The sequence below is a fragment of the Heteronotia binoei genome, chromosome 8 (assembly GCF_032191835.1).
Source record: "Heteronotia binoei isolate CCM8104 ecotype False Entrance Well chromosome 8, APGP_CSIRO_Hbin_v1, whole genome shotgun sequence".
NCBI lineage: Eukaryota > Metazoa > Chordata > Lepidosauria > Squamata > Gekkonidae > Heteronotia > Heteronotia binoei.
Genome location: NC_083230.1, coordinates 129,632,812 through 129,652,249, shown reverse-complemented (window position 1 = coordinate 129,652,249; position 19,438 = coordinate 129,632,812). Strand labels below are relative to the sequence as shown.

General features: G+C 51.7%; 1 protein-coding gene across 1 annotated transcript; it reads right to left on the bottom strand.

The window, feature by feature from the left end:
* Positions 1 to 3,332: 3,332 nt before the first annotated feature.
* LOC132576674 (C-type lectin mannose-binding isoform-like) lies at positions 3,333 to 18,976 on the bottom strand. The gene is made up of 5 exons (XM_060246045.1): positions 18,837 to 18,976; positions 11,377 to 11,627; positions 8,512 to 8,640; positions 6,606 to 6,726; positions 3,333 to 3,975 (listed from the first exon to the last, which is right to left on the bottom strand). The coding sequence occupies exons 2-5, from the start codon at positions 11,608 to 11,610 to the stop codon at positions 3,902 to 3,904; spliced, it is 558 nt and encodes a 185-aa protein (XP_060102028.1). The 5' UTR covers positions 11,611 to 11,627; positions 18,837 to 18,976; the 3' UTR covers positions 3,333 to 3,901.
* Between the last annotated feature and the right edge of the window lie 462 nt (positions 18,977 to 19,438).

Sequence of the window (19,438 nt, the reverse complement as noted above, 5' to 3'; positions counted from 1 at the left end):
GGTTTGATTCCCCACTCCTCCACTTGCACCTGCTGGAATGGCCTTGGGTCAGCCAGAGCTCTCTTATCTGGGAGAACCGGGCTTGATTCCCCACTCCTCCACTTGCAGCTGCTGGAATGGCCTTGGGTCAGCCAGAGCTCTCTTATCTGGGAGAACCGGGTTTGATTCCCCACTCCTCCACTTGCACCTGCTGGAATGGCCTTGGGTCAGCCAGAGCTCTATTATCTGGGAGAACCTGGTTTGATTCCCCACTCCTCCATTTTCACCTGCTGGAATGGCCTTGGGTCAGCCATAGCTCTCACAAGACTTGTCGTCACAAGAATTGTCCTTGACTTTTCTCCCTTTCTCACAATACGAGAACTCGTGGGCATTCGATGAAATTGCTGAGCAGTCAGGTTAGAACGGATTAAAGTAAGTATTTCTTCACCCAAAGGGTGATTAACATGTGGAATTCACTGCCATGAGAGGTGGTGGCAGCTGCAAGCAGAGACAGCTTCAAGAGGGGATTGGATGAGCATATGGAGCAGAGGTCCATCAGTGGCTATTAGCCACAGCTTATGGATGGAACTCTGTCTGGGGCAGTGATGCTCTGTATTCTGGGTGCTGGGGGGGGGGCACAGTGGGAGGGATTCTAGTGTCCTGGCCCCACTGATGGACCTCCTGATGGCACCTGGTTTTTTTGGTCACTGTGTGACAAAGAGTGTTGGACCAGATGGCCCATTGGCCTGGTCCAACATGACTTCTCTTATGGTCTTCTGTCTGGGGCAATGATGCTCTGTATTCTTGGTGCTTGGCGGGGGGCACAGTGGGAGGGCTTCTAGTGTCCTGGCCCCACTGATGGACCTCCTGATGGCACCTGTTTTTTTGGGTCACTGTGTGACACAGAGCGTTGGACTGGATGGGCCATTGGCCTGATCCAACATGGCTTCTCTTATGTTCTTGTGTGACACAGAGTGTTGGACTGGATGGGCCATTGGCCTTATCCAACATGGCTTCTCTTATATTCTTCTGTGACACAGAGTGTTGGACTGGAGGGACCATTGGCCTGATCCAACATGGCTTCTCTTATGTTCTTATGTGACACAGAGTGTTGGACTGGAGGGGCCCTTGGCCTGATCCAACATGGCTTCTCTTATGTTCTTATGTCACACAGAGTGTTGGACTGGAGTGGCCATTGGCCTGATCCAACATGGCTTCTCTTATGTTTTTATATCTGGATCAGTGATGCTCTGTATTCTTGGTGCCTGGGAGGGGCAACAGTCCAACACGCTGTGTCACATAAGAACATAAGAGAAGCCATTTTGTGTCAGGCCAGTGGCCTTTCCAGTCCAACACTCTGTGTCACACAGAGGCCAAAAAAAAAAAAACACCCAGGTCCCATGAGGAGGTCCGTCAGTGGGGCCAGGACACTAGAAGCTCTCCCGCTGTCCAGTCTCATAAGCTAGGATGGAGGGAAGACCCAGAGAGGAGCAGTCTACCCATCAAACGGAAGGCACCAGTGCCGTGGAAAGGAAGGATCTATCCGTCTGACTCTCTAAAGGAGGGGTGGCCAAACAGCGGATCAGGAGCCACATGTGGCTCTATCACACATATTGTGTGGCTCTGAAAGACCCCACTACCCACTTGAATGGGTCCAGAGGAGGAGGAGAAGAAGAAGATGATGATATTGAATTTATATCCCACCCTATACTCTGAATCTGAGTCTCAGAGTGGTCACAATCTCCTTTACTTTCCTCCTCCCCCACAACAGACACCCTTTGAGGTAGATGAAGATATTGGATTTATATCCTGCTCTCCACTCCGAAAGTCTCAGAGCGGCTCACAATCTCTTTTCCCTTCCTCCCCCATAACAGACACCCTGTGAGGTAGATGAAGATACTGGATTTATATCCCGCCCTCCACTCCGAAGAGTCTCAGAGCGGCTCACAATCTCCTTTCCCTTCCTCCCCCCACAACAGACACCCTGTGAGGTAGATGAAGATATTGGATTTATATCCTGCCCTCCACTCTGAAGAGTCAGAGCAGCTCACAATTTCCTTTACCTTCCTCCCCCCACAACAGACACCCTGTAAGGTGGGCGAGGCTGAGAGGACTCTCCCAGAAGCTGCCCTTTCAAAGAAAACCTCTGCCAGAGCTATGGCTGACCCAAGGCCATTCCAGCAGCTGTACGTGGAGGAGTGGGGAATCAAACCCGGTTCTCCCAGATAAGAGTCCGCTCACTTCACCACTACACCAAACTGGCTCTCAAGGAAAAGATGCGGTAGGAATTGTGGCTGGAAAACAATAATTTGTTGGCTGCCCCCCGCCCCTTGCAGTTCTCTTCCCAAGCCTCAGGACCGGGGGTGTCATGGGAGCCCCCCACCTCCCAGGGAATGTCCTCTCGTAATGCCAGCTAATTTCTTAGAGAGCCTTCAGCTCAGTCATGATGATTTGCATTCCTGAGGTCTGTATTTCCGAGGCTTGGAAGAAGAACCAGGGCAGCTCATGATCTTCCCTTTCCTAATGCGAGAGAGCGTGAGGATGCATTTCAGAGGCAGACGTCCCCCGTACTTCGATGGCCCCTTCCAGGTCACAGATTAAGGAGGATTCTGAAGAAATGGACCTTCCCAGACCCAGGGATGATGAGGCAGAAGCAAAGCTCCATCGAGGGAGAGCAAGAAGAGCTCTTGGTTGTTCAGAAGACTACGTTCGGGTGATTACTAAGGTGGAAAAAGTTAAACGGGGAGGGATGTAGTAAAATCAGGGGTCATTTTATAGAAAAATAGGTGGTGAAGCTCAATAGCATAACTCACCACCCACCAGCCCAAAGCAACCTGATGTAAGAAAGGAGAGCCCCAGGTGAGCGAGGCCTGCTTGGGCAGGCTAGAGATCCAGCCAGCCCAACCAGGCCTCGCTCACCTGGGGCTCTCCTGGGCCGCCCACTCAGTCGAAAGGCCAGCATGCCACCCACTGCCCAAAATCACATCAGAAGTGGAGAAAGGGTGGGCACGGGCTTCTCCAGGGGTTAAGGAGGGCTGCTGGGGGTGTGGCAGAGCCCCTGGTGGCTGGCTGGCTGCCCGCTCTTCTAATCCAGGGATTGTTGTGCAGCTGCACCTACTATCCAATGGACAAGGAAGGTGGGGAGGAGGAGAAGGGGGAACCCTCAGAAAGCCTCAGGAGCTCCTGTGAGCTCCTGCTGAATCTGAGGCCTGAGTAAAATGGAGAATAAAGAGTTAAACTGGAGCCTGATTATGGGTTGGAGGAAAAACTCAGCCCCCTGGATTCTTCTCTTTTTCAGTCTCTGCATTAGTCTGAAGCGTGTTACAATAAAGATGCGTGTTACATCCAGCCAGTCGTGTGAGCACAGCAGTTTATTTCCTTGCCCCCATGAGATCACAAAAGGAACAAACTGGAAATGTTCAGAGAAGGGATTTAATGTTGACCAGGCAATAGAAGAAGAAGAAAAAGAAGAAGAAGAAGAGGAAGAAGAATTGCAGATTTATACCCTGCTCTTCTCCCTGAATCAGAGACTCAGAGCAGCTTACAATCTCCTTTATCTTCTTCCCCCACAACAGACACCCTGTGAGGTGGGTGGAGCTGAGAGGGCTCTCACAGCAGCTGCCCTTTCAAGGACAACCTTTGCCAGAGCTCTGGCTGATCCAAGCAGGTGCCAGTGGAGGAGTGGGGAATCAAACCCGGTTCTCCCAGATAAGAGTCCACACACTTAACCACTACACCAAACTGGTTCTCTAAAAATAGCAGTAATATTGACTGAGTTATATTGAGTAATATTGAGCGAGTCATAGAGAGAGACGTGCAGAGGGCAGCATTCGGCAGATACGGAATGGGGTGCCCGTCTGGATAATCACCAGCTCCTGCTTCCGGAGCACCCCAAAAGCTGATCGCCCTCTTCAGAAACACTTCATTGTTTTAAAGGAGCTTCACAAATGTAGCCAGTTCTGGTACTACAATCCACGTCCTTCCACAGGTGGAATTCTGTAAGGCAGAAAGAAAGAGAGGCCCGTCAGTCCAAGGCACAATCTGGTTAGTCTCCGTAGCAGCAGCTCATGGGCTGGGGGACAGACTTTCCCCTTGGCACCCTCCGGAGATCAGGCTGCGGGACGCTACGTTTCACAGGGTTGGAATCTGAACGGTCCAGAGCAGGGGTGGCCAGGCTGTGGCCCTTTCATACATATTGCGTGTTTTTACACCGACAGTTCGTGACTCTCTATCACCGCATTGGAAACTCAACTTTCACATTCCCTAACGTTCTCACAACTGTTTTGCATCGTTGCTGCCTGAAGCATCTACATTTGTTTCAGTGAGATGAGTTCTGGCGCTGCTGCTGCAATGTTTTTCTCGAAACTAGTTTTGATCCAGTCATTTCTCCACAGGTATTTCAAACTTGTATTGTAGAAGTTTTCATGCATTTTAAAAGACTCCTCCAAAAGCCACGCCAAGGCGCAGTAATTTGCATGAGAACTGACAGCACTTGAAATTTTTACATATCATTGCTTCTCTCATCTTGTAATTTACATTTGTATGTTTTTGCAGAGTTGACATGATTTCCAAGCAATCTTATCCATTTAACTAAGCACTGGTATTCCGGCAGCCCTCTGATCAGAATTGAAATGCTTTCAGCAGGCAATATAGAACTTTGGCTACACAAAATGCGCAGAGCAAATTCACAAATCTAAAAGGAAAATAATTACAGTGGAACGGTGGCAGACAATTTGAAGACTCTAAAACTCTGGATCAAACTGAATGTAAAAACACCCATTGTGTGGCTCTGAGAGCCAGTTAGGTGTAGTGGTGAAATGGGCGGACTCTTATCTGGGAGAACCGGGTTTCATTTCCCACTCCACTTGCAGCTGCTGGAATGGCCTTGGGTCAGCCACAGCTCTCATAGGAGTTGTCCTTGAAAGAGCAGCTGCTGCAAGAGCTCTCTCAACCCCACCTACCTGTCTGTTGTGTCTGTTGTGGGTGTGGGGGGGAAGGTAAAGGAGATTCTTCTTCTCTCAAAGCCCACAGCAGCTGCCCTTTCAAGGACAACCTCTGCCAGAGCTCTGGCTGACCCAAGGCCCTTCCAGCAGCTGCAAGTGGAGGAGTGAGGAATCCAACCCGGTTCTCCCAGATAAGAGAGCTGTGGCTGACCCAAGGCCCTTCCAGGAGCTGCAAGTGGAGGAGTGGGGAATCCAACCCGGTTCTCCCAGATAAGAGAGCTGTGGCTGACCCAAGGCCATCCCAGCAGCTGCAAGTGGAGGAGTGGGGAATCCAACCCGGTTCTCCCAGATAAGAGAGCTCTGGCTGACCAAAGGCCATTTTGGCAGCTGCAAGTGGAGGAGTGGGGAATCAAACCCGGTTCTCCCACATAAGAGAGCTCTGGCTGACCCAAGGCCATTCCAGCAGCTGCAAGTGGAGGAGTGGGGAATCCAACCTGGTTCTCCCAGATAAGAGAGCTCTGGCTGACCCAAGGCCATTCCAGCAGGTGCAAGTGGAGGAGTGGGGGATCAAACCTGGTTCTCCCAGATAAGAGAGCTCTGGCTGACCCAAGGCCATTCCGGCAGCTGCAAGTGGAGGAGTGGGGAATCAAGCCCGGTTCTCCCAGATAAGAGAGCTCTGGCTGACCCAAGGCATTCCAGCAGCTGCAAGTGGAGGAGTGGGGAATCAAACCCTGTTCTCCCAGATAAGAGAGCTCTGGCTGACCCAAGGCCATTCCAGCAGCTGCAAGTGGAGGAGTGGGGAATCCAACCTGGTTCTCCCAGATAAGAGAGCTCTGGCTGACCCAAGGCCATTCCAGCAGGTGCAAGTGGAGGAGTGGGGGATCAAACCTGGTTCTCCCAGATAAGAGAGCTCTGGCTGACCCAAGGCCATTCCAGCAGGTGCAAGTGGAGGAGTGGGGAATCAAACCTGGTTCTCCCACATAAGAGAGCTCTGGCTGACCCAAGGCCATTCCGGCAGCTGCAAGTGGAGGAGTGGGGAATCAAGCCCGGTTCTCCCAGATAAGAGAGCTCTGGCTGACCCAAGACCATTCCAGCAGCTGCAAGTGGAGGAGTGGGGAATCCAACCTGGTTCTCCCAGATAAGAGAGCTCTGGCTGACCCAAGGCCATTCCAGCAGGTGCAAGTGGAGGAGTGGGGAATCAAACCTGGTTCTCCCACATAAGAGAGCTCTGGCTGACCCAAGGCCATTCCGGCAGCTGCAAGTGGAGGAGTGGGGAATCAAGCCCGGTTCTCCCAGATAAGAGAGCTCTGGCTGACCCAAGACCATTCCAGCAGCTGCAAGTGGAGGAGTGGGAATCCAACCTGGTTCTCCCAGATAAGAGAGCTCTGGCTGACCCAAGGCCATTCCAGCAGGTGCAAGTGGAGGAGTGGGGGATCAAACCTGGTTCTCCCAGATAAGAGAGCTCTGGCTGACCCAAGGCCATTCCAGCAGGTGCAAGTGGAGGAGTGGGGGATCAAACCTGGTTCTCCCAGATAAGAGAGCTCTGGCTGACCCAAGGCCATTCCAGCAGGTGCAAGTTGAGGAGTGGGGAATCAAACCTGGTTCTCCCAGATAAGAGTCCGCACATTTAACCATGCCCGGCACAGCCTGAGATCCTGATTTCTGTGTCTTGAAGGAACTTACTTGAGGAATGCATCAGCTGAACACACACTTGAGTGCCGTTACAGTCACTGGGTTCCCCGGGACCCCAAGGGGCGTAGTTTTTATTGTAAGTTGTTCCGTCAGTCCAGATCCATTTGCTGCACTAGGGGAGAGAAAGATATGGCACACAGAGTGAAGCCTGTAGCTACGGGTGGGGGGTGTTTGGTTGTGTGTTTGTGTGTGCTGTGATGCTTGTGTCCCCTCCAATATGTGTGGACTACCTGCAAAGGGCCATGGCCAACAGCACACCTTTGTGTTGGCGTGCATTTCATGAGCTCGGAGTTCTGCCTCCCCAAAGCTTAGGCTTGCCAATCCCCAGGTCCTGGGGGGGGGGGGTGTTCTCCCGCTTTCCCAGGCTCCTTCCCGCCCCCAGTCAGTGGGCCGGCAGGGGGAAGCCCCGCCCCAACAGCCATCATGTGACTTTCCACCTCCGGAGGCTTCAGTCTCTACTTAGAAAGCCTTCCTTTTGGGATGGTGTATCTGCGTCTTTAAGGTTGAAGGGGAGGGGAAGAGGCAGAACAACGTGGCTGTGAAAGGAGCCCATACCCTCCGTTGGCTGCACAATCCTTGCAGAAGTCGTTTGCAGAGTGTGAAGGTAACCTTCAACCTTTGGTTGCCCTGTGTTGCTGGGAAAAACTTGAACATTCAGCAACTCGTGAGCAGAGGTGCCAATCCCCAGGTGGGGGCAGGGGAGCCCTGGTTTGGAGGCCCTCTGGAGCTTCAGGGTCATCAGAAACGGGGGGGGGGGGGGGGTGGGGGTAGAGGAAGGGAAATGTCTGCTGGACCATAAGGTATAATGGAGAATTAATCCCAGGATATCTGGGGCTCTGCAGGGGCAGTTGTTTGAGGTAGAGGTACCAAATTTTCAATGTAGCATCGGATGAGACTCCTCAAAATGCTCTACAAGTTTCAAAATGATTGGACCAGGGGGTCCAATTCCATGAGCCCCCCAAAAATATGCCCCTATCCTTCATTATTTCTAATGTAGGGAAGGCATTAAAAAGGTATGTGGTCCCCTTAAATGTGATGGAGAGAACTTACTTTGGAGTTCAATTATGCTTGTCACAACTTTGCTTATGGCTCCACCCTCAAAGTCCCCAGATATTTCTTGAATTGGACTTGGCAAACTACTAAAGCTGTATGTCCCTTCATAGATTCATAGAGATGGAAGGGATCTCTAGAGTCATCTAGTCCAACCCCCTGCACAATAAAGGAAACTCACAAACACCTCCCCCTAAATTCACAGGATCTTCATTGTTGTCAGATGGCCCTCTAGCCTCTGTTGAAAATCCTCCAAAGAAGGAGAGCCCACCACCTCCCGAGGAGGAAGCCTGTTCCACTGAGGAATAGCTCTATGGGTCAGGAAGTTCTTCCTAACGTTGAGCCAGAAACTCTTTTGATTTAATTTCAACCCATTGATTCTGGTCCTACCTTCCAGGGGCACAGAAAACAATTCCACCCCATCCTCCATGACAGCCCTTCAAGGACTTGAAGATGGTGATCCTCTCACCTCTCAGCCGCCTCCTCTCCAGGCTAAACGTGCCCAGCTCCTTCAAGCTTTCCTCATAGGACTTCCAGACCCCTCACCATCTTGGTCGCCCTCCTCTGGACTCGTTCCAGCTTGTCTAGATCCTTCTTAAAATGTGGTGCCCAAAACTGAACACATTTATCCCTGTTAAAATTCATTTAATTGGTTTTAGCCCCGTTTTCGGCCTACCAAGGTCATCCTTTTCTGGACTCTCTGGCTAATTCTTTCATGTCCGCTGCTGAATTGGAGGCAGCTGGGTTTGACCCGGGAGGGGAGGGGGGGGCAAAGCTCAAGCGACGTGACGAAGGAGCAAATCTGGGGTAGGGATTGGTGCCAGTGTGGTGATCTGGTTGAACTCACGTCCTTCACATTATGCAAGCCAATCCAAACGTCGTTTTCAGCCTTGACCAGATCAGCAAGGAAGTCGGAGTCATCAAACGATGAGATGGAGGTGAGGTGGGTGTACCAACCATTACTCTGGCATTCGTCCTGCAGAAAGGACAAGAGAAGGCAGTTGGAGGAGGAAGAAGAAGGAGAAGGAAAAGACTGCAGATTTATACCCCACCCTAAAACCTAAGAGTCACAGAGCAGCTCACAATCTACTTTATCTTCCTCCCCCACAACAACAGACACCCTGTGAGGCAGGTGGGGCTGAGAAAGTTCTCACAAAAGCTGCCTTTTCAAGGACAACTTCTCGAGAGCTCTAGCTGACTCAAAGCCATTCAGCAGGTGCAACTGGAGGAGGGGGCAATCAAACCCGGTTCTTCCAGATAAGACATCCATGGCTGACCCAAGGCTGTTCCAGCAGTTGCAAGTAGAGGAGGGGGGAATCAAACCTGGTTCTTCCAGATAAGAGAGCTCTGGCTGACCCAAGGCCATTCCAGCAGCTGCAAGTGGAGGAGTGGGGAATCAAACCCAGTTCTCCCAGATAAGAGAGCTCTGGCTGACCCAAGGCCATTCCAGCAGCTGCAAGTGGAGGAGTGGGGAATCAAACCCGGTTCTCCCAGATAAGAGAGCTCTGGCTGACCCAAGGCCATTCCAGCAGCTCCAAGTGGAGGAGTGGGGAATCAAACCCGGTTCTCCAAGATAAGAGAGCTTTGGCTGACGCAAAGCCATTCCAGCAGGTGCAAGTGGAGGAGTGGGGAATCAAACCTGGTTCTCCCAGATAAGAGAGCTATGGCTGACCCAAAGCCATTCCAGTAGCTGCAAGTGGAGGAGGGGGGAATCAAACCCGGTTCTCCCAGATAAGAGAGCTATGGCTGACCCAAGGCCATTCCAGCAGGTGCAAGTGGAGGAGGGGGGAATCAAACCCGGTTCTCCCAGATAAGAGAGCTATGGCTGACCCAAGGCCATTCCAGCAGCTACAAGTGTAGGAGTGGGGAATCAAACCCAGTTCTCCCAGATAAAAGAGCTATGGCTGACCCAAGGCCATTTCAGCAGCTGCAAGTGGAGGAGTGGGGAATCAAACCCGGTTCTCCCAGATAAGAGAGCCCTGGATGACCCAAGGCCATTCCAGCAGCTGGAAGCGGAGGAGTGGGGAATCCAACCCGGTTCTCCCAGATAAGAGAGCCATGACTGACCCAAGGCCATTCCAGCAGTTGCAAGTAGAGGAGGGGGGAATCAAACCCAGTTCTTCCAGATAAGTGAGCTCTGGCTGACCCAAAGCTATTCCAGCAGCTGCAAGTGGAGGAGTGGGGAATCAAACCTAGTTCTTCCAGATAAGAGAGCTCTGGCTGACCCAAAGCCATTCCAGCAGCTGCAAGTGGAGGAGTGGGGAATCAAACCTAGTTCTTCCAGATAAGAGAGCTCTGGCTGACCCAAGGCCATTCCAGCAGCTGCAAGTGGAGGAGTGGGTAATCAATCCTAGTTCTTCGAGATAAGAGAGCTCTGGCTGACCCAAGGCCATTCCAGCAGCTGCAAGTGGAGGAGTGGGAAATCAAACTCGGTTCTTCCAAATAAGAGAGCTCTGGCTGACCCAAGGCCATTCCAGCAGCTCCAAGTGGAGGAGTGAGGAATCAAACCCAGTTCTCCCAAATAAGAGATCGATGGCTGACCCAAGGCAATTCCAGCAGCTGCAAGTGGAGGAGTGGGGAATCAAACCCGGTTCTTCCAAATAAGAGAGCTCTGGCTGACCCAAGGCCATTCCAGCAGCTGCAAGTGGAGGAGTGGGGAATCAAACCCGGTTCTCCGAGATAAAAGAGCTCTGGCTGACGCAAGGCCATTCCAGCAGCTGACCCAAGGCCATTCCAGCAGCTTCAAGTGCAGGAGGGGAGAATCAAACCCGGTTCTTCCAGAAAAGAGATTGATGGCTGACCCAAGGCCATTCCAGGAGCTGCAAGTGGAGGAATGGGGAATCAAACCCTTTTCTTCCAGATAAGCGAGCTCTGGCTGACCCAAGGCCATTCCCGCAGCTCCAAGTGGAGGAGTGGGGAATCAAACCCGGTTCTCCCAGATAAGAGAGCTCTGGTTGACCCAAGGCCATTCCAGCAGCTGCAAGTGGAGGAGTGGGGAATCATTCCTGGTTCTCCCAGATAAGAGAGCTCTGGCTGATCCAAGGCCATTCCAGCAGCTGTAAGTGGAGGAGGAGGGAATCAAACCCGGTTCTCCGAGATAAGAGAGCTCTGGCTGACCCAAGGCTATTCCAGCAGGTGCAAGTGGAGGAATGGGGAATCAATCCCTTTTCTTCCAGATAAGAGAGCTCTGGCTGTCCCAAGGCCATTCCCGCAGCTCCAAGTGGAGGGGGAGGGAATCAAACCCGGTTCTCCGAGATAAGAGAGCTCTGGCTGACCCAAGGCTATTCCAGCAGCTGCAAGTGAAGGAGTGGGGAATCAAACCCGGTTCTCCCAGATAAGAGAGCTCTGGCTGACCCAAGGCCATTCCAGCAGGTGCAAGTGGAGGAGTGGGGAATCAAACTGGGTTCTCCCAGATAAGAGTCCGCACACTTCACCACTACACCAAACTGGCTCTTTGAAGAGGCTCACTGAGACACTCTGAAAAGAAGAGGAGTAAGGAGGAGCCAACCGATCCCGAAGGAGAGCCAAGAGTGACGTTGGCACTGTCCTCCTCCTGGGATCTCATGCCAGCTGTCCTCTGCCGATGATGTCCTGGCCCGAGGTCTTCTGGGTAAAGAGGACTTCCCTCCTTCCTGCCTGCGTCTCCCCCCTTGGGCAAGAAGAGGAGCAGGCGGGTGTGTGCTTGTCTGAAAGAACGGGTCCTGAACCTCACCTCTGCCTCGGTGAAATTCTTGAGGGTGTTGAAGTACCGGTAGCAGTAGAAGCCGTAGTTCTTCCACATCTTGTGGCACCGTTTGTCCTGATGGGGCTTATATTCCGCATGCAAGTAGCTGAAGTCTTCCGGTTCTGCAGCAGTCGGGTTTTTCTCTCCTGCCTCTACCGGGTCACCAGAGGCCAGGAAGAGAAGCTGGCAGAAGAGGAGGCTAAAAAGGGTTCCGGGTCCCATCTTGCTTCTTCTCCTTTCTGCGAAGGCAGCAGACAAACGAGGGTTACCAGGTCTGACTCAGGAAACATCTGGGGACTTTGGGGGTGGAGCCAGGAGGAAGGTTGTGACAAGCGAGATCGAAATCGGAAGGGAATTCTGGCCATCACCAGGGCGTTCTTGTAGAAGGAACTCCTTTGCATATTAGGCCACACCCCACTGATGTAGCCATTCCTCCAAGAGCTTATAGGGCTCTTAATAGAGGGCCTACTGTAAGCTCCAGGAGGATTTACTACATCAGGGGGTGTGGCCTAATAGGCAAAGGAGTTCCTGCTACAAAAAAGCTCTGGCCACCACTTTCGTTTTAAACGCCTTCCTCCCTTTGGATACAATGAAGGATCTGGGCACCTTCTTTGGGGGCTCATAGAATTGGACCCCCTGGTCCAATCTTTTTGAAACTTGGAAGGGATTTTGAGGAGAGCCACCAGGTGCTATTCTGAAAACTTGGGTCCTCTTCCTCAAAAAACAGCCTCCCAGAGTTCCAGACACCCACGGATCGATTGTCCATTGAATTCTATGGAGGCTGGCCTGCATAGAGTATAATGGAGGGCCCAGTGGACATTTCTCCCCCCCCCTTTCTGATAATCCTGAAGAGGGGGAAGGGCCTCCAAACCAGAGGATCTCCTGCCCTTACCTGGGGATTGGCAACCCTTAAATTACAAACGGAACTTAAAGAAACTCTCTCGGTCTGTCAGGACCCTGAAGACGATCCCTCTTGGTTCCCTCTAAGCTGCAGAGCAAAAATTCTACTGGCATTAAAGTTGTGCGCTAAATTATTGGGAGCATAAATTAGTGTGCTCTGCGGTCCTCCTTCCTGAGCTAAGACAGAAATGCGTGAGCCAGAGGCTAAAAATTTGTGAGCTGGCTCAGCTTAGAGGGAGCACTGTTGTGGACTGCAGAAAACAAGAAGAGCCATCCTATACCTAGGGTTGCCAATCCCCAGGCGGGGGCAGGGGATCCCCCGGTTTGGAGGCCCTCCCCCCACTTTAGGGTCATCAGAAAGTGCAGGGGGAATGTTTGCTGGCACTCCATTATTCCCTATGGAGACTGATTCCCATAGGGTATAATGGAGAATTGACCTGTGGGTATCTAGGGCTCGGGGGGGTGCCTTTGAAATTAGAGGCACCAAATTTGCAGCATAGCATTTGATGCCTTTTTGCAAAACACCCCCCATGATTCAAAATGATTGCACTAGGGGGTCCAATTCTATGAGCCCGCAAAAAGGTGCCCTTATCCTTCATTATTTCCAATGGAAGAAAGAAGAAGAAAAAGAAGAATTGCCGATTTATACCCCGCCCTTCTCTCTGAATCAGAGACTCAGACCGGATTACAATCTCCTATATCTTATCCCCCCACAACAGACACCCTGTGAGGTGGGTGGGGCTGAGAGGGCTCTCACAGCAGCTGCCATTTCAAGGACAACCTCTGTCAGAGCTATGGTTAACCCAAGGCCATTCCTGCAGGTGCAAGTGGAGAAGAGGGGAATCAAAGAGAGCTCTGGCTGACCTAAGACCATTCCAGCAGCTGCAAGTGGAGAAGAGGGCAATCAAACCCGGTTCTCCCAGATAAGTAGAGCTCTGGCTGACCCAAGGCCATTCCAGCAGCTGCAAGTGGAGGATTGGGGAATCAAACCCGGTTCTCCCAGATAAGAGTCCACACATAAGAACATAAGAACATAAGAGAAGCCATGTTGGATCAGGCCAGCGGCCCATCAAGTCCAACACTCTGTCACACAGTGGCAAAAAATGTTATATACACACATACACTGTGGCTAATAGCCACTGATGGACCTGTGCTCCATATTTTTATCTAAACCCATCTTGAAGGTGGCTATACTTGTGGCCGCCACCACCTCCTGTGGCAGTGAATTCCACATGTTAATCACCCTTTGGGTGAAGAAGTACTTCCTTTTATCTGTCTTAATCTGTCTGCTCAGCAATTTCATCGAATGCCCACGAGTTCTTGTATTGTGAGAAAGGGAGAAAAGTACTTCTTTCTCTACTTTCTCCATTCCATGCATTATCTTGTAAACCTCTATCATGTCACCCCGCAGTCGACGTTTCTCCAAGCTAAAGAGTCCCAAGCATTTCAACCTTTCTTCATAGGGAAAGTGCTCCAGCCCTTTAATCATTCTAGTTGCCCTTCTCTGCACCTTCTCTAAAGCTATAATATCCTTTTTGAGGTGCGGCGACCAGAACTGCACACAGTACTCCAAATGAGACCGCACCATCGATTTATACAGGGGCATTATGATACGCCGCGTGGTCACTGTCTGGCTATGCCTGGCAGATGGTCACTGCAATGGCCTCTCCTGCATTACTGCATCCGTAGCAACACCTTCTCGCTGGTCCCCCCCGTTTTCACAGAGTTTGCTACGTCATGGTGCGACCGAATTGTCCGGCGGTATAACCGGATGGGCAGGCTGGGCCCACCAACCTCATCAGCCTAAGAGAAGGAAAACTCTAACATCAAACCCGGGCAGATAGAGCTCGTTAATGTAACACCTACCACCTGGAGGACTCACTGCCGGCGTCCCGGCTTACTGGGCCATGGCAGATGACCCCCAGGTGAAAGGGTGGAGCCAGTACCGCGCACACTGCGCTTCACCTAAAAAATTCCTCTGCGCAGGCCTGAAGGGCATATCCACACACACAACCCACAACGCATCAAGTCCTGCAGCGATAGGCAAGGGGCGAAACGGCAGGTGGAAGGTGCCACTGGAAGCCGCAGTCCCGATCCTGCATGTAGGCGGTTCAGGATATTGGTCGCCTGATGCTAACCCGGAGATGAAAGCATCTTTCGGCAGCACCCTGAACGACCAAGCAGCCTTATCTAGGGACAGCACTGCTTGCTCCACACGGAGAGGGGCCTAGAAAAGGTGGCCTAAACAAAGCTCGTCTCCCCCACCCCAGTTGGCTAGCCGCGGTCAACGGGCATCCTTACTTGCGGTCGAAAAATAACAACAAAGAAAAGGCATGCACCTGCCTCACAAAGTGTGCAAAGACTAAAGCTTGCGTGTTGGAACATCAGAACCATGCTTGACACAGTAGGCAGTGGTCGCCCTGAACGACGCTCTGCTCTAGTTGCCCACGAACTTCTCAGGTTGAATATCGACATAGCAGCTCTCAGTGAGGTCCGTTTCCCTGAGGAAGGTAGTCTTCAAGAACGCGGTGCTGGCTATACCCTCTACTGGTCGGGTAAGTCAAAGGCTGAGAGCCGCCTTTCTGGCGTTGGCTTCATGGTCAGGAACTCCATTGCCTCCAAACTCGAAAACCTTCCAACAGGTCACTCAGATCGCATCATGTCCATGCGCCTCCCACTTCAAAATAAGCAGCATGCAACACTCTTCAGTGTGTATGCCCCAACCCTTCAAGCAGATCCTGCAGAAAAGAACAAGTTCTATGCTGATCTACGCAACCTCGTACGGAAGACCCCTACAGAGGACAAGGTGATCATCCTTGGCGACTTCAATGCCAGAGTAGGTAAAGACTCGGAAGCCTGGAAAGGAGTACTTGGCAAACACGGCATTGGCAACTGCAATGACAACGGGCGCCTCCTGCTAGAATTCTGCATGGAGCACCAGCTCACCATCACCAACACTATCTTCCAGCAGAAGAACAGTCTGAAGACAACCTGGATGCACCCACGGTCCAAGCATTGGCACCTTATCGACTACATTCTGGTGCGCCAGAGAGACCTTCGAGATGTCTTACACACCCGAGTAATGCCCAGCGCAGAATGTCATACGGATCATCGTCTTGTACGCTGCAATCTCCGTCTTCACTTTAAACCCACACCCAGGAGAGGAGGTATCCCTCAGAGGAAGTTTCAGGTTGGCAGCCTCCAGTCAGCCGAAGTTAAAGCTGCCTTCCAGGCAAAACTCCAGTCAAGAATTGAGGACCTCAGTTGCCCCACAGACCCTTCTCCAGAAGCAGTCTGGGAACACCTAAAAACTACCGTCCTGCAGATCTCTGAAGAAGTCCTCGGGTTCTCCACAAGGAAGAACAAGGACTGGTTTGATGAGAACAATCAAGAGATCCAAGAATTACTGGCAAAAAAGAGATCTGCCTACCAAGCACATCTTGCTCAGCCCTCCTGTCCTGGGAAAAAAGCAACCTTTCGCGCTGCATGTAGCAACCTCCAGCGCAAGCTTCGAGACATTCAGAACGAGTGGTGGACCAAGCTTGCAGAGAGAACCCAGCTGTGTGCAGACACTGGTGATTTAAGAGGGTTCTACGAAGCCCTGAAGGCAGTATATGGTCCATCATATCAGGCTCAGAGTCCCTTGCATAGTGCAGACGGACAAGTGCTCCTCACAGACAAGGCATCCATACTGAACCGGTGGTCGGAGTATTTTCAGGTTCTCTTCAGTGCCAACCGCGTAGTTCAAGATTCAGCAATCCACCTCACCCCATTTCAACCGGTGAAAACAGAGTTGGATGAGATCCCCACCCTAGAAGAGACTGTTAAAGCCATCAAGCAACTGAAAAGTGGCAAGGCAGCAGGAGTTGATGGAATTCCACCAGAGATCTGGAAGCATGGGGGCACAGTACTACATAGCTCACTTCACAAAGTACTTGTTACCTGCTGGGAACAAGGCAAATTACCACAGGACTTTCGTGATGCAATCATCATCACCCTATACAAGAACAAAGGGGAAAAGTCAGACTGCTCCAACTACCGGGGGATAACCCTGCTCTCCATCGCAGGCAAAATCCTTGCCAGAATACTCCTGAACAGACTGGTGCCCACCATTGCAGAAGAACTCCTCCCAGAGAGCCAGTGCGGCTTCAGAGCTAACAGGAGCACCACCGACATGGTATTTGTTCTCAGGCAGCTCCAAGAGAAATGCAGGGAACAGAACAAGGCTCTGTATGTGACTTTTGTCGACCTTACCAAAGCTTTCGATACCGTTAGCAGGAAAGGCCTGTGGCAAATCTTGGAACGTTTAGGATGTCCCCCAAGGTTCCTCAGCATGATCATCCAGCTACACGAAGACCAGCGAGGCCAAGTCAGACACTGCAACGACCTCTCGGAGCCCTTCCCAATAGGCACAGGTGTAAAGCAAGGCTGCGTTCTCGCGCCAACTCTCTTTACGATCTTCTTTAGCATGATGCTTCAAAGAGCCGCAGTAGATCTAGATGAGGACGATGGTGTCTACATCCGCTATCGCACCGATGGCAGCCTGTTCAACCTGAGGCGACTAAAGGCACACTCCAAGACAATGGAAAAACTCATCCGAGAGCTACTGTTTGCTGATGATGCTGCACTCGTCTCCCACTCGGTATCAGCTCTGCAGCATATGACGTCCTGCTTTGCAGAGGCTGCCAAGCTATTCGGCCTAGAAGTTAGTCTGAAGAAGACAGAAGTTCTCCACCAGCCTGCACCCTAGGAAGATTATCACCCTCCCTGCATCACTGTGGGTGAATCAGTTCTGAAGACAGTCCAGCAGTTCAGCTACCTGGGGTGCATCATCTCCTCAGATGCCAAGATCGACAAGGAGATTGACAACAGGCTGGCAAAGGCAAACCGTGCATTTGGCCGACTGCACAAAAGAGTGTGGAGCAACAAGCATCTGAAAAAAGGCACAAAGATCAATGTTTACAAAGCGGTTGTGATGACAACCCTCATCTATGGCTCCGAATCGTGGGTTTTATACCGTCATCACCTTCGACTCCTTGAGCGCTTTCATCAGCGCTGCCTTCGCACCATCCTCAACATCCACTGGAGTGACTTTGTGACCAACACTGAAGTCCTCAAGCGGGCAGAGGTTACCAGCATCGAGGCACTGCTGTTGAAGACGCAGCTGCGCTGGGCAGGGCATATTTCTAGGATGGAAAACCACCGCCTTCCCAAGATTGCCCTGTATGGTGAACTCTCCACCGGCCATCGAAATAGAGGGGCACCAAAGAAGAGGTACAAGGACTCCTTGAAGAAATCCCTTAGCACCTGTCACATCAACCATCACCAGTGGTCTGACCTAGCCTCAGATCGCAAAGCATGGAGGCACACCATCCACCAGGCTGTCTCTTCCTTTGAGAACACACGCATAGCTGATCTTGAGGACAAAAGGAGATTGAGGAAGAATCGCACTGCTACAGCACCAACCCTAAATCAGACTTTTCCCTGCAGCCGCTGTGGCCGGACCTGCCTGTCCCACATTGGTCTTGTCAGCCACCAGCGAGCCAGCAGCAAACGTGGACTATTGCACCCTTCTTAAATCTTCGTTCGCGAAGCCAAGCCGAGAGAGAGAGATTATGATACTGGCTGATTTGTTTTCAATTCCCTTCCTAATAATTCCCAGCATGGCATTGGCCTTTTTTATTGCAAACGCACACTGTCTTGACACTTTCAGTGAGTTATCTATCATGACCCCAAGATCTCTCTCTTGATCAGTCTCTGCCAGTTCACACCCCATCAACTTGTATTTGTAGCTGGGATTCTTGGCCCCAATGTGCATTACTTTGCACTTGGCCACATTGAACCGCATCTGCCACGTTGACGCCCACTCACCCAGCCTCAGCAGATCCCTTTGGAGTTCCTCACAATCCTCTCTGGTTCTCACCACCCTGAACAATTTAGTGCCATCTGCAAACTTGGCCACTTCATTGCTTACTCTCAACTCCAAATCATTTATGAACAAGTTAAAGAGCATGGGACCCAGTACTGAGCCCTGCGGCACCCCACTGCTTCCCGTCCTCCACTGCGAAGACTGCCCATTTACACACACTAAACCACTACACCAAACTGGCTCTTTAAAAGGCATTTAAAAGGTGTGCAGTCTCTTTACATGTGATGGCCAAAACTCCTTTGGAGTTCAACGATGCTTGCCACACCCTTGCTCTTGGGTTCACCCGCAGTGTCTCCTGGCTCCACCCCCAAAGTCTCCTGGCTCAACCCCCAAAGTCCCCAGGTATTTCTTGAATTGGACTTGGCAACCCTACCTATACCCCGATCCTCTTTGAAAGAAGGAGACTGAATGAGCCCCCCAGACAATGAAAGGAGCCCGCCAGGCAGTAACCTCTAGGCATCTCTTCTCTTCTCTACCCCAGTAAACAAAGTCTCCCCTATCCGCCCATTCTCCCCCCCCTCCCCCGAGTTCCAGCTCTACCAGAAACGGGATTTTTCTGCTCCTTCAAGAGCCTGACCTGTTCCAGACAGAGAAGGGAAGGGAAAGGTCAAGGCCTCACCTCTGTGTCCAGCTGCAAGGCTTGGAACCTCCGTCCGACTGAGAGCAAGCTGAGAAGGCTGTGGCCACCTGGAATTTATACACCCTGCGGTTAGGAGGACCACTGGGGGGAAGTGCAAGCAGCACACACCATTGGGTGCCAAATCCAGTGACCAAATTTCCTGGAAAAGAGATAAGGAAGGTCCAAACCTTGCTGACCCTGAACTCCCTCCCACTGCAGGGTGGGGAGGGGGGGAGGGATGCTGTGGTCATCGGAGCCAGATACGGAGGTGGCAGGTCAGGAGGCCTTGGCCGAGTGCCAGCCCACCCCTCTCTCCGGTCTGCTGCGATTGGATCTTCAGGCTGTGGCTTCCCTTGGCTTCCTTTCTCAGAACCTCTCCTGGCTACCTCAGAGGCCACAAGATAAACCATGTTGAACAAAGCAGGAGTCAAGCGGCACCTTTAAGACCCACCCATTTTTATTTAGAACGTCAGCTTTCGTGTGCTCTTAAGCCCACTTCATCAGACGAGGAATCCGGCACAGTGAGCAAAGCCCGACATAGCTGAGCAGAGCCGTACAGAGCTGGTAGGCAGTGGCCCAGAATGCAACATGGTACAGATTGG

Coding starts and splice junctions, on each gene's coding strand:
- LOC132576674 (XM_060246045.1), bottom strand. CDS start 11,610: ATGGGACCCGGAACCCTTTTTAGCCTCCTCTTCTGCCAGCTTCTCTTC. Junction 8,641..11,376: donor AGAATTTCACCGAGGCAGAG/GTGAGGTTCAGG, acceptor TCCTTTCTGCAG/GACGAATGCCAGAGTAATGG. Junction 6,727..8,511: donor GCTTGCATAATGTGAAGGAC/GTGAGTTCAACC, acceptor TCTCTCCCCTAG/TGCAGCAAATGGATCTGGAC.